Raw genomic sequence first — 16033 nt, forward strand, 5'->3', positions numbered from 1 at the left:
CTGGTGTGCGTTGGGTTATGTACCCATTATTTGATTGTTCTGTTTTCAGGTGGGGTTTTTTGTTATTAAACTGCACCGTTTGGAAACACAGTTTTTGCTCTCCTGTGTCTGACTTCTGTTGCCAGTACGCACCCCTTACAATTCCCATATTTTCCCGTTCATTCCCACGGAAAGTTTCCCCCTCTGAATATTCCCCAAAATGTGCAACCCTAGCCACCTGTATCCTTCATTGCATAACACATTAAATGTATGACTCAGCTTACATTTTCTCCAATAAGTACAATAGAGCAAGCAGTTTGCCAATATCTGAGGGACAGGGACATAATACTTTGGTACATTTGGAAACTACTCACACAGTAATCATATACTTTGCACATGAACATGAGTAAGAAATCACTAATGTATTTATGTGAAATATCTTAGTTCTTTGTGTATTTTGTCAGAACCAAGCCTTCTTGGAAAGGGTGTTGGGCCTTTTTGCGCACGCTTGTAAGGCTCTGATTGTCCAAAAGGGGTCCCCACCCGTCTTCTACTGTTGTTCTTCTCTGCTGTCGTCCGTTACTTGCCGTGTAGTCCTGAACAGAACTACAGAGTTTATTCTACTTCCATTCACTCTGGAAGATGCTCCTTTGAAGATAGGCTAGCCAGCTGTGTTGATGGTTCCCAATGGGTTGATGAGAGTAGTAGAATACGATGGTTTGAAGAGAGTAGTAGAATGGTCCCACTTAAATTAGCTTTTCTAGATACTTAGGACAGCTAATCAGCAATACCAGTGATTGTCCAGGTGGTGACTTTATATCTCTATCTTGTGTTGAGATTCAAAGTTCCAACCACCTTTAAATGTGAGCTGCAGCTTGATGTTTTTCTGGTGTGACATGTTAATTGTTAACCCATCATTTTATACTGTTCGTTCAAAAAGGGGGGGTTCCTTCAGGCTGACACACTATGTGACTTCACTCAAGGGGGCTGTGACTACTTACATGTATAAAGTTATAGAAACGTTTATCTCTTATGCCTCCTAAAATCATATCCCTCTCTCGACAAAAACACTTTCATAATTTTTCATATTTCATGCACAGCGCATCGGACGGACACTTCACACAAATAGTGTGTATACTTTTCAAGTTACAGTATTTCCTTTATAACATTTCTAATGACATCACAAAACAACACCTGAAACATCACCAGTGTTCTCCATATTGCCTCTGACCATTCCCCATGTTCTTTGTTAGATATGTTGTTCCACTATTCGCTTCAGAACATGTTAGAGTTTTGGTGGAAAAAGGTCTCTGTAGACAAAGTCACATTCCTTGGGTGAATTTGGAAAGGGAGATAGCTGAATGTTCTGAAATTGATTTACAACAGGGCGTGAGCTGTCAACCCCCCACCAGTTCCCTTCTCTCCCCTCTGCGGGTGAAATGGGATCTGGTTGAAGTTATTTATTGCAAAGCTAATCTGACCCATTTGGATCCTTACAGGACAGAGCCTTCCTCCTCTACAGCGCTGCTGGAGTCTCCCGCCTGTTTAGCGCAGCCAGAGCCTTCCTCCTCTCCTGGACTGTCGGACTCTCCCGCCTGTTCAGCGCTGCCAGAGCCTTCCTCCTCTACAGCGCTGCTGGAGTCTCCTGCCTGTTCAGCGCAGCCAGAGCTGCCAGCCTGCATGGAGCAGCCAGAGCTGTCAGCCTGCATGGAGTAGCCAGAGCTGTCAGCCTGCATGGAGCAGCCAGAGCTGTCAGGACTATCCTAGGACGCGAGGAGGGGGGACTAAGACATTTATAGAGTGGGGTTCACGTCCCGCGCCGGAGCCACCACCATGGACAGACGCCCACCCGGACCCTCCCTATTGTTTTGATGTGCGTCCGGGAGTCCGCACCTTAGGGGGGGGAGGGTTCTGTCACGCCCTGGTCGAAATATATTATGTTTATCTTCATTTATTTGGTCAGGCCAGGGTGTGACATGGGTTATTGTGGTGTGTTTTTGTCTTTGTGGGGTGTCTAGCGTAATCTATGGCTGCCTGAGGCGGTACTTAATCAGAGTCAGGTGATTATCGTTGTCTCTGATTGGGAACCATATTTAGGCAGCCATATTCTTTGAGTGTTTCGTGAGTGATTGTTCCTGTCTCTGTGTTTATATTCACCAGATAGGCTGTATAGTTTTTTCACGTTTCCGTCTGTTGTTTTTTGTACGTTTCAGTTATTTCTTGTCTAGTCATTTTTCATCAATAAATATGAGTAACCACCACGCTGCATTTTGGTCCGCTCCTCCTTCAACAGAAGAACGCCGTTACAGTTACTGATTACATTTAATCGTTTAATCAGTTACTCCCCAACCCTGTGTATAAATTACACACAGAACAATTCCCCGGTTGTTCCCTAGCCCAGAGCTGGTTGGAGGGAACATGCGTGGGTTAGTTATTTTCTGCTCAATCACACAGCAGGGACAACAGAGCGCTTTACACCCCACACAATGACAGGGATAAGGCACATTCTATCCCCTTACCCAGGGACAAAACTGCTTTGACATTTTGTGAAGAAAGAAATGTTTTTTGATGGTAATGCTGTTATGTCATAATGGAGTGGGATAGTCACAAATACGTCATGTCAATCACTCTTTCTCTCCTGATGTAGCCAGAACATTTCCTCAAATTGTAGAGTGACAATTGAATAGGCCGTCTATTATGATTGGTAAAGGAATTGAAATGGAAAACAAGAAGCACATGACAGGTGCTGCGTGCGCCACATGCGAACTGTCCTCGTGTTATAGGGCTAGCAGTACATTTGAATTCGGTCAACATGTTTTATTGTGTACGAACATGTGTCTAAAAGGAATCTAGCTATTTATGCTTTTTGAACATGTTTGAAAATGGTGAATAAAGCTGTTTCAGCTCCCATAACATAAGACAACATAGTACAGTAGTGTACAGAACCATGGAAAGAATATTAGCCAATGTGCTGAAAGGGGAAAAATAATAATTACACATAATGTGAAACAGTGGTGGTGGACCTATAAGCATCAGTGCAACATGCAGGAAATTGTCAACCGAGGAACACTTTTCACTCATTGCAATTATGTAGACTTTCTGAGATATATAGTGTCGTCATAATCTTAGGCTATACTAGGCTATACTAATAGGCTATACTAAACTACTAATGGTTCAACAGTATAATTTAGTGTTATAGAACAATATTGCCCAAAGATACTTCAGGAAAAGGTTAGTTGTTTTTATTGTTGTTGTTTATTGTGGTTTGTTAGGATCTCTTTAACCCACCAAGGGCTAGCTATGAAGTTGATTACTACCAGTAGCAACTGTCAGAGATCCCACTTCTCTCACTTTTAATGGTTGTTTACCCTAATCATTCTTTGTATTGTAAACAAGTTATTATGTGATCAACTCTCACTCTTTTGCCTTGTCACCCTCTCTCTACCCCTCACTCTGTCTTTCTGTAACTGCCTCCTGTGTCTGTTAGTCTGTCTGTCCGGCTCAGTGCTTGTTTAAAAAGGCCCAGGAACTAAGGGACAGGACATAGGGTGTTTACCGAGCCTGTAGAAGTCATTGTTGTTCAGGTTATTCAAGCCTTCAACTGATGCCAACTTTACCAGAATACTTGTGGGAGTGGTTTGAAACAGGACTGAATGAATGTTGGATTCATTAGAGCAAAAACAGTTCATGTTCCTCCCACTGCCTTAATGTTTCATTCTATTACCAAATTGAATCAGTAAGTGGCTTGATTGGCATGTTCAGGCAGTTTCATTTTGAGGAGCTGCCTAAACAAAGAGACTTGGACAGTCTGCTAGACTTTCCAAGTCACACACAGCTGGCAGGCATGGAGAACAAACGAATGAGAGTGAGAGAGGACTGTTGCTTAAAGAAACGTTCAGTAGCTGCCTTGTTTAGCAGCGTCTTGCATAATCACACCTTGCCTATAATAACCTAGTAACACGTGAATATATTTGTTGAGATGATACATATACGGTAACATATTATCTGACAAGCTGACATTGTGTGGGTAGGGATGAAAATGAGAGGCCGTGGAATGAACAGAGTGTTCTGATGATCTCTCTCACACACACACACACACACACACACACACACACACACACACACACACACACACACACACACACACACACACACACACACACACACACACACACACACACACATACACACACACACATACACACAAACACACACTATCAACATCTTCCTCTACATAGTCGTCATTGCCTAGCAGTACCCAGAAAATTGTGCGCCTCACTCTGACCCTGTCAATCTCCCACCTCACTCTCTCCGCTCTCTTGCTCTAAAACACTCTTGCTCCATTGATTTAGAATGCACTGCTGTTTAGAACACTGCCACTGAGAGAGGCAGAGAGGGAGTGCACCATTCACTCGTGTTTCAATGGAGATGACGCAAATCCCTGACCTGTTTTGTACTCCGAAATCCTGGGCCTGCTCTCTTCGACCAACGTTCTTACAAATCTTGACCTTGCTGGCAGGTGGACAGACAAACTAATTATGAGTGGGCCAGAATCCCTATGTGGACTGGACTGGACCAGGCCCAGTATTCCTGTCTGTCTGTCATACCCCTGCTGGTGGTGAAAACACTTTCTCTGAGGTGGATACATGGGGTCGTAGGTTACCTATGTGGCACTGTCAACAATGCTATCCTGACATGACTCTGTATCATGACTCAAATCTCAAACATAAACAATGCCAATCATTAACACATATTATTCAATAAGCCAATTATATTAATTAACCAATTGAGAATATTTGAACCATTCTATACATGTTTTGTAGTGCTGTAGGTATTATATTTTCTTATTTATATTTTTGATCATTAGAGTAGTTTGAAGCTGTACTACAGGCCAGGGCCCAGGCCAAAGACCAGGGTGGATAAATGTCAAACTATATAACAGCACCACCTTGTGTTCAATCGAGGAACCTTTTGACAATGTAAATAGTTTTTAAAACACTTTTAATGGCGCTACTGTAAATACCAAACAGAGGAGGCTGGTGGGAGGAGTTATAGGAGGACAGGCTCATTGTAATGGCTGGTGTTCATATGTTCGATGTGTTTGATACCGTTCCATTGATTCCATTCCAGCAATTAGAATGAGCCCTTCCTCCTATTGCTCCTCCTACCAGCCTCCTATGATACCAAATAATACATAGGGCTCTGTCTAAGACCAAAGGATATCTGATAATGCTATAAACGGGGCTGTTTGCTTGAAATGTTGCTTCATTTATACACCAGAATAGGTCTGTTGGACATCAAAACATGATAGCTGAAATTAATGACAGGGACAAGTCGATCTAATGAATAAGCAATTTATTCATATCAATACAATAACGATTTTAATAATGAAATAACTGATTTTGAAAAGGTAGGGCTTGCACATGATCATATAACAATGACTACTTGTCTAGGCTATGTATTTTAGTCCTGGCTTGGTCAAGCTCTAGCATGTCGGCAGCAGCCACAGGTGAGTAGCTTCACTGCTCTCCAAACATGGCGGAGGAATCCTCCCTTATTTCTGGGGCAATTTACGGTCACCTGAAAGATAGGAAGAAGTCATATTTGTATTCACCTCCAAATCTACTGTACTCTTTGCAGACCATGTTCTGTACATTGATTTGTTGACACACTTGAAAGGTCCTCATATGTCAATGATCTGCGAAGTGTATGAGGCTGAATAGTCTGCCAGTCCACATTGTAAACGGCATATTTGAGTGACTAAAAAACTTTAATTGTATTCATAGAGAGAGCTTACTCTGTAGCTGATTAACGCTGATCCAACAGCAATGGGATCCGAGAACAACACTGATGGGGTTCAGTGACCTATCAACCTTTCCACAACCATTCTGGAGACTATAAAACACAGCTCCTTGTCCTCCATGAAGGCATCAATATGAAGTTGTTTTGCAGGGAATGCTGAAACGTAACCAGAGTAGAGCATATCTCTCAGATCAGAGTCGACCTTACCCAGGTTCTCTTCACAGTCAGGTAATATATTCAAGGCTCTCAGGAGAGCTTTGCTCTTTGGAGCTTTGGCAAACTCGTTTTGGACTATGAACCAAAGCTGATTTGCAAAGCAAAAGTGCGTCGTCATGTCTTTATCGATCATAGTCATGACGGGGTCAATTGAAAAGATGTGCAGAAATTGGGAATTAGGCATAGTTCCAGTGGACATTAGGGTCCAGTAGTTCACAGCTTTGTGTTCTTCAACTCTGCAGTACTCTCCACAGTCACCAGGTCTCACAGGGTACTGTTGAGAGTACACACTGGGAAAGAGCTACATCATGGCTCTCACAATCAGGCAGGCAATTTCTCTGGACACCATTTGGCTCTTAGAGGAGACATTGTACTGAAGGATCATCTTTGTGCTCGACCAGTCAGAGCGCTGGGCCAGTTGATCATTCACAGAGGCTAGAATCTCTTCCACCTCAAGTGGAAGTTAGCCTCTGTTTCTCCATTGGCGACTGACATTCCAAGGCCCGCAGACAGGTGGTTCTCCAGACCCTCAGGACGAGTGTGGCTTCCTTCTTTGGTGCCTCAGAGTATATTTGGCTCAGCAGTTTGGCTCTACAACCCTGCACAACGTTGGGATCAATCACAAGACGTTCTCCATGGAGAAGAGGGGACTTACTGCCAACGTGTGACTCAGACTTCTGGATAAAATGGAAGTTTACACAGGAGGAGGGTCCAGTTATTCAGTCACATGTGATAAGCTGACATACAGAGTTACAGCTTGAGCATTTACTTGAGTAATTTTCTATTAAGGCATCTCTACTTTTACTCAAGTATGACAACTGAGTACTTTTTCCACCACTGCACTACAGAGGCCTACAACAGGGAACTATGGAACTGATGTGCATATATTACTAGCTAAGAAACACTTGTATCAAGTAAAGTGACACTCACAAGTTAGGAGAGGAAAGGGAGGAACACATTGACCCTCCAATGCCATGCAGTGGCTGAGCAGATGGGCTGTCACTGAACAACTCTATCATCACAATGTGTCAATGCAATAGGTTCAGAGCTTATTAACAGCTAATAAACTCAAATTATATTTGACTACTGCCTATTTTATGACCTTGCCAGTTCAACAGTGGTGAGATCCCTGCCTTCCCTGTTTTATTTTTGAAACCTGAAGTTACAACAAAGGTAATCATGCTGTTAACTGCTTCTCGGTTTTGACATGTCTAGCACTCTGAAATAAGCACATCCTTTTTCTGAAAAAAAAATAGTCTACCGGTTAAAAGTTTTAGAACACTTATTCATTCACTTGTTGGCTGCGTTTCATTCACTCTGCGGTCCGACTCATCCCAAAACATATCTTGGGTTGAGGGCGGGGGATTGTGAAGGCCCGGCCATCTGATGCAGCACACCACCACTCTCCTTGGTAAAATAGACCTTACACAGCCTGGACATGTGTTGGGTCATTGTCCTGTTGAAAAACAAATGAAAGTCCCACTATATATTTATATTATGCCAGTTCAGTGGTTTTACATTTTAAACACAATAGTAAACGTATCTTCGCATCGTGTGGATTGCTACATACGTAGGAAGGCTACAATTTCATCACTAATAGCCTACCTTTACAGTTAGGCTACTGCAATTTATTTACTATCCATTAGATGTCATAGGCTACTATCCGACTGATGTATAATTTCTTTCGTGTTTTTTCAAAAATGCGAACGTGTATTTTCCTAGAAAATTAAAAATGACATTCAAGTCTCTGCCGAAACCCGGGATCGAACCAGGGACATTTAGATCTTCAGTCTAACGCTCTCCCAACTGAGCTATTTCGGCAGACTTGCTATGAACGAATCCAACAGACCTTTTGAACAACTACAATGCATTGTGGGATGTTATTTTCAATGCAACTTGACGGATACACCTGCAGAGGGCGCCATAAGGCTAAAGATTGATTGTAATGTGACGTGTCACCTAAAATGGTTTAGAATTGTCTATCTGTACCGCAAACGTTTGGTTTAATTTATGTTGAATATTATTGTATTACATTGTGTTACATTGTAAACGAAATACTATATTGACCAAAAAACAACAATATGAAATACACCCCCAAAAACAACAATATGAAATACACCCCATATACTACCCACCACTGCGACCTGTACGCTCTCATTGGCTGGCCCTCGCTTCATACTCCTTGCCAAACCCACTGGCCCCAGGTCATCTACAAGTCTTTGCTAGGTAAAGCCCCACATTATCTCAGCTCACTGATCACCATAGCAGCACCCACCCGTAGCACGCGCTCCAGCAGGTATATCTCACTGGTCACCCCCAAAGCCAATTCTTCCTTTGGCCGCCTCTCCTTCAGTTCTCTGCTGCCAGTGACTGGAACGAACTGCAAAAATCACTAAAGCTAGAGACTCTTACCTCCCTCACTAGCTTAAAGCACCAACTGTCAGAGCAGCTCACAGATCACTGCACCTGTACATAGCTCATCTGTGAATAGCCCATCCAATCTATCTCATCCCCATACTGTATTTCTTTATTTATCTTGCTCCTTTGCACCCCAGTATCTCTACTTGCACATTCATCTTCTGCACATTCTACCATTCCAGTGTTTAATTGCTATATTGTAATTACTTCACCACCAAGGCCTATTTAAATAAAGGTGAAATAAACATTTTTAAAAATCTAATCTTGATAGTAGTGCCTGCAGCTCGCCCTGTTGATGGTTGTTGAACCATTGCCCCTGTACTTTGCATGTCCTGCAGCTACAGCCCACACATAACTTATTTTGCCTTGCCATGCTCAATTCAGCCTGTACTCAAACTGTAGATAGTGTGCTCATAGCAACAGAGAACCCATAATTTGTACACACACACACACACACACACACACACACACACAAACACGCGGCTGTGTACGTGAGTGAGTGTGGTTGTGTACATGAGTATGTGTGGACATGCATGATAAAGTTGTTACCTTCTTCTTCATCTGCCTCCAGCTGCAGCCCTCACAGCAGGCCTCCCCTTAACACATTTCTCTACTGAAGGAAAGACTTTATGAAGCACTGTAGCTCCCCAGGCTTCAAATCCAAGCAATTTTAAACCATGTATTCTAAAGTGGCTGTATTCATGTAGCACTGTGTGGTACTCATCTTTATTCATGGAAAATGTGCCTGTTATTGAAAAACCTATAGATGACAACAAGAACGCAGAAAAATAGAAGCCAGATTAAAGGTGATTGACTGCAAACACAAGCCCCAATACAATAGTCACATTTATTGATATTTTCATTGTCTTCTCTCTATATATTTAGATACAAGAAAAGAACACAATGGGAATTTATACAATGAATACACGTGATACATGTGTGTATATAAAGCAGGTATGAACATTCAGTAGCATAAATCCATCACATTTGTCTCAGGTTTTATGATGATAAGTCTATAAGAAACAGTCCCACTGGGAGTTGAAGGTCTGTGTGTGCACCACAGAACAGTACAGTGCTGAAATCAAACAATTAGCCAATAGTGTTCTGTTTAGTTTTTAGCTCGCCTACACCAGTGGAGGCTGCTGAGGGGAGGATGGCTCATAATATAATGACTGGAATGGAGAAAATGGAATGGCCATGTGTTTGATGTATTTGATACCATTCCACTAATTCCACTCCAGCCATTACCACGAGCCTGTCCTCCCCATTAAAACGCCACCAACCTCATGTGGCATACACGTTTAACTTCTTTTTTCAGTCCTTTATTTTCTCATCTTATTTTTTTACCTGTATGCGCAAATAATGAATATATTTAAAAAAACTATGTAGGCTAAAATCAAATCCACTACCGGCATATTTATTTGTCACATGCCCCAAATACAACTGGTGTCGACTTTACCATAGAATGCTTGCTTACTAACCCTGAATATACCAGTAGTACACAAACCTACCTGTGGTGTGGGGACCAACCGACAAGGTGGAAATCACATTGAATAAGTTACAATGTCTATTTTATATACAATACATCACAACATATAAATATCAATACATGATTACAAATCCAGTGCCAAATAGTGATTTGTGGACATATTTATGAGCTTTGTGGAAGTTTATCTGTCAACAATTAAACATTGTCATCTATTTACTACAAACTATCCAACACAACACTGTATATTACATCTCTCTCTCTCTCTCGCTCGCTCTCTCTCGATGCAGACAGACATTTATTAGCATCAGAATCGCTGTCAACCTATATTGAACAAAAAGATAAACACAACTTGTAAAGTGTTGGTCCCATGTTTCATAAGCTTAAATAAAAACTCCCAGAAATGTTCCATATGCACAAAAAGCTTATTGGTCACAAATATGTTTACATCCCTGTTAGTTGAGCATTTCTCCTTTGCCAAGATAATACATCCACTTGACAGGTGTGGCATATCAAGAAGCTGATTAAACAGCATGAGAGAGAGAGAGAGAGAGAGAGAAGAGGAAGGGAAGGGAGGAGTTGTAGATCAGCATTTATTGATTTGTGAACACATTTATGAGCTTTGTGGAAGTTTATCTGTCAACATTAAAACATTGCCAGTCATCTGTTTACTACAAACTATCCAATGCAACAGTCTATTACATAGGGAGATCTTTAACCTCTCTGTATCTCCCCTCCTCTATCTATTTACAGTGCCTTCAGAAAGTATTCATACCCCCTTGACTTCTTCCACATTTTGTTGTGTTACAGTCTGAATTTAAAATGAATTAAATTGAGATTTTGTGTCAATGGCATACCCACAATATCCCATAATGTCAAAGTGGAATTATGATTTTATAATTTTTTACAAATTCATAAAAAACGAAAAGGTGAAAGATCTTGAGTCAATAAATATTCAACCCCTTTGTTATGGAAAGCCTAAATAAGTTAAGGAGTAAAAATGTGATTAAGTCACATACAGTGGGACAAAAAAGTATTTAGTCAGCCACCAATTGTGCACGTTCTCCCACTTATAAAGATGAGAGGCCTGTAATTTTCATCATAGGTACACTTCAACTATGACAGACAAAATTAGAAAGCAAATCCAGAAAATCACATTGTAGGATTTTTAATGAATTTATTTGCAAATTATGGTGGAAAATAAGTATTTGGTCAATAACAAAAGTTTATGTCAATACTTTGTTATATACCCTTTGTTGGCAATGACAGAGGTCAAACGTTTTCTGTAAGTCTTCACAAGGTTTTCACACACTGTTGCTGGTATTTTGGCCCAATCATCCATGCAGATCTCCTCTAGAGCAGTGATGTTTTGGGGCTGTTGCTGGGCAACACGGACTTTCAACTCCCTCCAAAGATTTTCTATGGGGTTGAGATCTGGAGACTGGCTAGGCCACTCCAGGACCTTGAAATGCTTCTTACGAAGCCAATCCTTCGTGGCTTGGGTGGTGTGTTTGGGATCATTGTCATGCTGAAAGACCCAGCCACGTTTCATCTTCAATGCCCTTGCTGATGGAAGGAGGTTTTCACTCAAAATCTCACGATACATGGCCCCATTCACACTTTCCTTTACACGGATCAGTCGTCCTGGTCCCTTTGCAGAAATACAGCCCCAAAGCATGATGTTTCCACCCCCATGCTTCACAGTAGGTATGGTGTTCTTTGGATGCAACTCAGCATTCTTTGTCCTCCAAACACGACGAGTTGGGTTTTTACCAAAAAGTTATATTTTGCTTTCATCTGACATTCTCCCAATCTTCTTCTGGATCATCCAAATGCTCTCTAGCAAACTTCAGACGGGCCTGGACATGCACTGGCTTAAGCAGGGGGACACGTCTGGCACTGAAGGATTTGAGTCCCTGGCGGCGTAGTGTGTTACTGATGATAGGCTTTGTTACTTTGGTCCCAGCTCTCTGCAGGTCATTCCCTAGGTCCCCCCGTGTGGTTCTGGGATTTTTGCTAACCGTTCTTGTGATAATTTTGACCCCACGGGGTGAGATCTCGCGTGGAGCCCCAGATTGAGGGAGATTATCAGTGGTCTTGTATGTCTTCAATTTCCTAATAACTGCTCCCCCAGTTGATTTCTTCAAACCAAGATGCTTACCTATTGCAGATTCAGTCTTCCCAGCCTGGTGCAGGTCTACAATTTTGTTTCTGGTGTCCTTTGACAGCTCTTTGGTCTTGGCCATAGTGGAGTTTGGAGTGTGACTGTTTGAGGTTGTGGACAGGTGTCTTTTATACTGATAACAAGTTCAAACAAGTGCAATTAATACAGGTAACGAGTGGAGGACAGAGGAGCCTCTTAAAGAAGAAGTTACAGGTCTGTGAGAGCCAGAAATATTGCTTGTTTGTAGGTGACCAAATACTTATTTTCCACCATAATTTGCAAATAAATGAATAAAAAATCCTACAATGTGATTTTCTGGATTTTTTTTGTCATTTTGTCAGTCATAGTTGAAGTGTACCTATGATGAAAATTACAGGCCTCATCTTTTTAAGTGGGAGAACTTGCACAATTGGTGGCTGACTAAATACTTTTTTGCCCCACTGGTAAGTTGCATAGACTCACTGTGAAATAATAGCATTTTGCAAGATTTTTGAAGGACTACCTCATCTCTGTACCCCACACATACAATTATCTGTAAGGTCCCTCAACCACAAAGACCAGGGAATGTATTCCAATGACTCGCAAAGAAGGGCACCTAGGTTTTACATTTAATATCCCTCTGAGCATGGTGAAGTTATTAATTACACTTTGGATGGTCTATCAATACACCCAGTCACTACAAAGATACAGGCTTCCTTCCTAACTCAGTTGCCAAAGAGGAAGGAAACTGCTCACAGATTTCATCATGAGGCCAAAGATTATTTTAAAACAGTTAAAGAGTTTAATGGCTTTGAAAGGAGAAAACTGAGGATGGATCAACAACATGGTATTTACTCCACAATGCTAACCTAATTGACAGAGTGAAAAGGAATACAGATATTCCAAAACATGCATCCTATTCGCAATAAAGCACTAAAGTAAAACTGCAAATAATGTGGCCAAAAATTGACTTAATGTCCTGAATAATGAAAAATGAATAATAAATAATGTGCATAATGTTTGGGGAAAATCCAACACAATACATCATTGAGTACCACTGATCACATTTTCTTACATGGTGGTGACTGCATCATGTTATTGGTGTGCTTGTCATTGGCAGGGACTAGGGAGTTTTTTGTTGTTGGTAAAAATAAACAGAATAGAGCATAACACAGGCAAAACCCTAGAGGAAAACCTGGTTCAGTAGGCTTTCCAACAGACACTGGGAGGCAATTTTACTTTTCAGTAGGGCAATAACCTGAAACACAAGGCCAAATATACACTGGAGTTGCTTACCAAGACGACATTGAATGTTCCTGAGTGGCCTAGTTACAGTTTTGACTTAAATTGGCAAGACTTGAAAATGGCTGTCTCGCAGTGATCAACAACTAACTTGACAAAACTTAAGTATTGTACAATCCAGGTATGCAAAGCTATTAGAGATTTACCCAGAAAGAATGACATCTGTAATCACGGCTATAGGTGATTCTAGCATGTATAGACTCAGGGGTGTGAATACTTATTTTTTAAATAAATTTGTTAACATTTCTAAAAACATGTTTTCACTTTGTCATTATGGGGTATTGTGTGTAGATGGGTGAGCCCAACACTCTATTCAACTTAATTTGAATTTCATCTGTAACTCAACAAAATATTGAATAAGGGGTCTGAATACTTTCTGAAGTCACTGTATATATGAATAGATAATAGTGTACACTATGTACATAGTTCCATCTTATATTATATCAGTAGGATATATACATCTTCTTGTTCAGAATCAATGACACCTTTAAACCCATTCTTAAAATAGTCAAGGCATGTGTAATACAGATGTAGGATCTTCATTTGATCACTCTTTTGTTGCTGACAATTTTCCTGCTCAGCAGGAAATGCAATCTTGCTGTGCATTCAAGTTTTAAAAAGGCATCTACATTTTATAATTTCCACTTTAAAATGTCAGACTTAATTACCCAAAACAATTTTTAACAAACCGTATAAAAAATGTCCATTAATTATAATCCACATAATAATTCACATTTCCCGTTGATGCAGGATTTTCCTTTTGTAGCGAACTGGCTTCAATTAAGGTCCTACATCTGTATTTAGCAGATCCAAAATAATATGTATTTGTTATCTATATGGGTGCCAATGTTTTTGTGTTGTCTTAGAAGCTGCCTTCCAATGCTTGAGTGGGTGGAATTCTGATCCTCTGCTGGCCAAACAGACACTCATATAGGCTACTGTAAAGAAGTTACATAAGTATCTTAGTGTTTGCACTCAGTGATATAGAGCAGGGTCCCTGCTGATATACAACCCGGTCCTGCACCTGGGTGGGGGGGGGGTGCTATTCTTCAGGGGCTCTACCAGGCAACGGTCAATGGTTTCGCTGCCCTCCAGCTGTAACTGTCGTCACTTCCTTGGCTCCACCCAGGAGTTGTGTGTGACGGTCTCTCCTGGCGAGGGGTCCACCTGCAGCAGTGACACCACCCTCTTCTTCACCTTGGCTCTGAGGGCAAGCCGCAGCTTCTGCCTGGTGAAGGCATAGAGCAGTGGGTGGGAGATGGTGGTTCCATAGGCCAGGGCCAGGAACCAGAGGCGCAGGCTGACCAGGGTGTCACTGGGGCCCAGGCCCAGGATCAACACGTTGGCCACGGACAGAGGAGCCCAGCAACCTAGGAATGTGGAGACGATGAGGAGTGACATCCTGAAGACGCGCCGCTGGCGCTCCCGCCGGTCCCGGTGGCGCCTCACGGCCCGCCGCAAGGCAATGATGGCCGACACAGATGCCTGAACAGTGGGACTGGTGACAGGGGCAGCAGGTGCAGGTGTAGGAGCAGCGCCTTCTGAGCTAACCAGAGGGGCTGAGGACAGGGCTGGGGGAGGTGGCTGTGGGGGATGGGATGAGTGGAGGGTGAGATAGGTGCTTGATTGTGTCTGTACAATGCTCTCCTCCCTCTATCACTACCAGCCCTGCCTTCTGCTTCTGTCTTTTACGTCGCCCCCTGCAGGAGGGTGCCCTGAAGCGCTGGCTCTTTTTAATATGGGAGCCGATGCGAATGTTCAAGGCCCGCAGGATCCGTGAGTATGTGAATAGCATGACTGCCACTGTGATAAAGAAGATGGGCACCTGCAGCAGCAGGTGGTAGTACATGGCCAGGCCTGTGTGGTAGCCCTGTCCACCCACACAAAGCAGCGTACGGTTATGCCACACTAGTGCCAGGGGGTTGTCGGGGGAGGAGGTGGAGCTGTGCTGTCTACTCTCCGCCCCTCCGGTGAAAAACTCCACCTCCAGAAAGGGGATGAAGAAGACGGCCAGAGACGTGGCCCAGACGGCAGCCAGCAGTAGCCCCGCCCTCTGCGGGGTGAGCAACCGGTTGGCGGGTCGGACAGAGATGTCATAGCGGTCCACGCTGATGACCAGCACATTGATGGCGGTGGCGATGGAGGCGAAGGTGACACAGGCCTCGTGGAAGCAGCAGAGCAGGGCCAGGTTGGGCCCTGGGGGCAGAAGCACCACCACCAGGGTCAGAGGCAGACACAGCACGCACAACATCACGTCCAGCACATGCAGGTTGACTGTGACCATGTTGCTGACTGAGTCGACCAGGTTGGACTGAGAGCAGTAGAGCACCAGCACGGTCAAGTTGCTGCTGAAGCCTAGCACCAGCTCTAGCATGAGGAAGGCGGTCAGTGACACCTGGAAGCCCAGGGGGTAGGGCATGTACCAGGCTGTGCTGGAGGAGACACTTTCCCCCGAGACCTCCTCCAGGGCCCCCACACTTACCACCGTCCCAGCCCAGTCGCTCGGGGCTGGGGTCGGGGTGTAGCTGTCCGTCTCCATGGTGGTGACTTCTCAAGCGTCAGGGGTAGTAGTAACCGTCACAGCCATGATGTGTTCCCATTGTGCAAACTGGCTCCATGATGATGGTGATGGAGATGGAGAACAGCGCAGTAACAGTCCTGTAGGGAAAGGGAGACGGGGGATAAAT

The 16033-nt window shown here is 43.0% G+C and overlaps 1 protein-coding gene, 1 long non-coding RNA gene and 1 other non-coding gene across 3 annotated transcripts; all 3 read right to left on the reverse strand.

Annotated features, from left to right (window-relative positions):
• Positions 1 to 5317: 5317 nt before the first annotated feature.
• Positions 5318 to 6330, reverse strand: LOC135527775 (uncharacterized). Its single transcript, XR_010453475.1, has 2 exons — positions 5777 to 6330; positions 5318 to 5559 (listed from the first exon to the last, which is right to left on the reverse strand). It is a non-coding gene; the product is annotated as an uncharacterized LOC135527775 (long non-coding RNA).
• Positions 6331 to 7745: 1415 nt separating this feature from the next.
• Positions 7746 to 7818, reverse strand: trnaf-gaa (transfer RNA phenylalanine (anticodon GAA)). Its single transcript has one exon. It is a non-coding gene; the product is annotated as a tRNA-Phe (tRNA).
• Positions 7819 to 14453: 6635 nt separating this feature from the next.
• LOC135527780 (G-protein coupled receptor 22-like) lies at positions 14454 to 15765 on the reverse strand. Its single transcript, XM_064956343.1, has 2 exons — positions 15051 to 15765; positions 14454 to 14917 (listed from the first exon to the last, which is right to left on the reverse strand). Exons 1-2 carry the CDS (start codon positions 15763 to 15765, stop codon positions 14454 to 14456), a joined length of 1179 nt encoding a protein of 392 aa, XP_064812415.1.
• Positions 15766 to 16033: the final 268 nt, after the last annotated feature.

This window comes from Oncorhynchus masou, chromosome 5, assembly GCF_036934945.1.
Source record: "Oncorhynchus masou masou isolate Uvic2021 chromosome 5, UVic_Omas_1.1, whole genome shotgun sequence".
Lineage (NCBI taxonomy): Eukaryota > Metazoa > Chordata > Actinopteri > Salmoniformes > Salmonidae > Oncorhynchus > Oncorhynchus masou.

Bases quoted from the DNA above. Each gene is read 5' to 3' on its own strand.
- LOC135527780 (XM_064956343.1), bottom strand. From the start codon at position 15,765: ATGCCCTACCCCCTGGGCTTCCAGGTGTCACTGACCGCCTTCCTCATG. The intron at 14,918-15,050 runs GCAGGGGGCGAC...CACCTCCCCCAG, and splicing joins GCGCTTCAGGGCACCCTCCT to CCCTGTCCTCAGCCCCTCTG.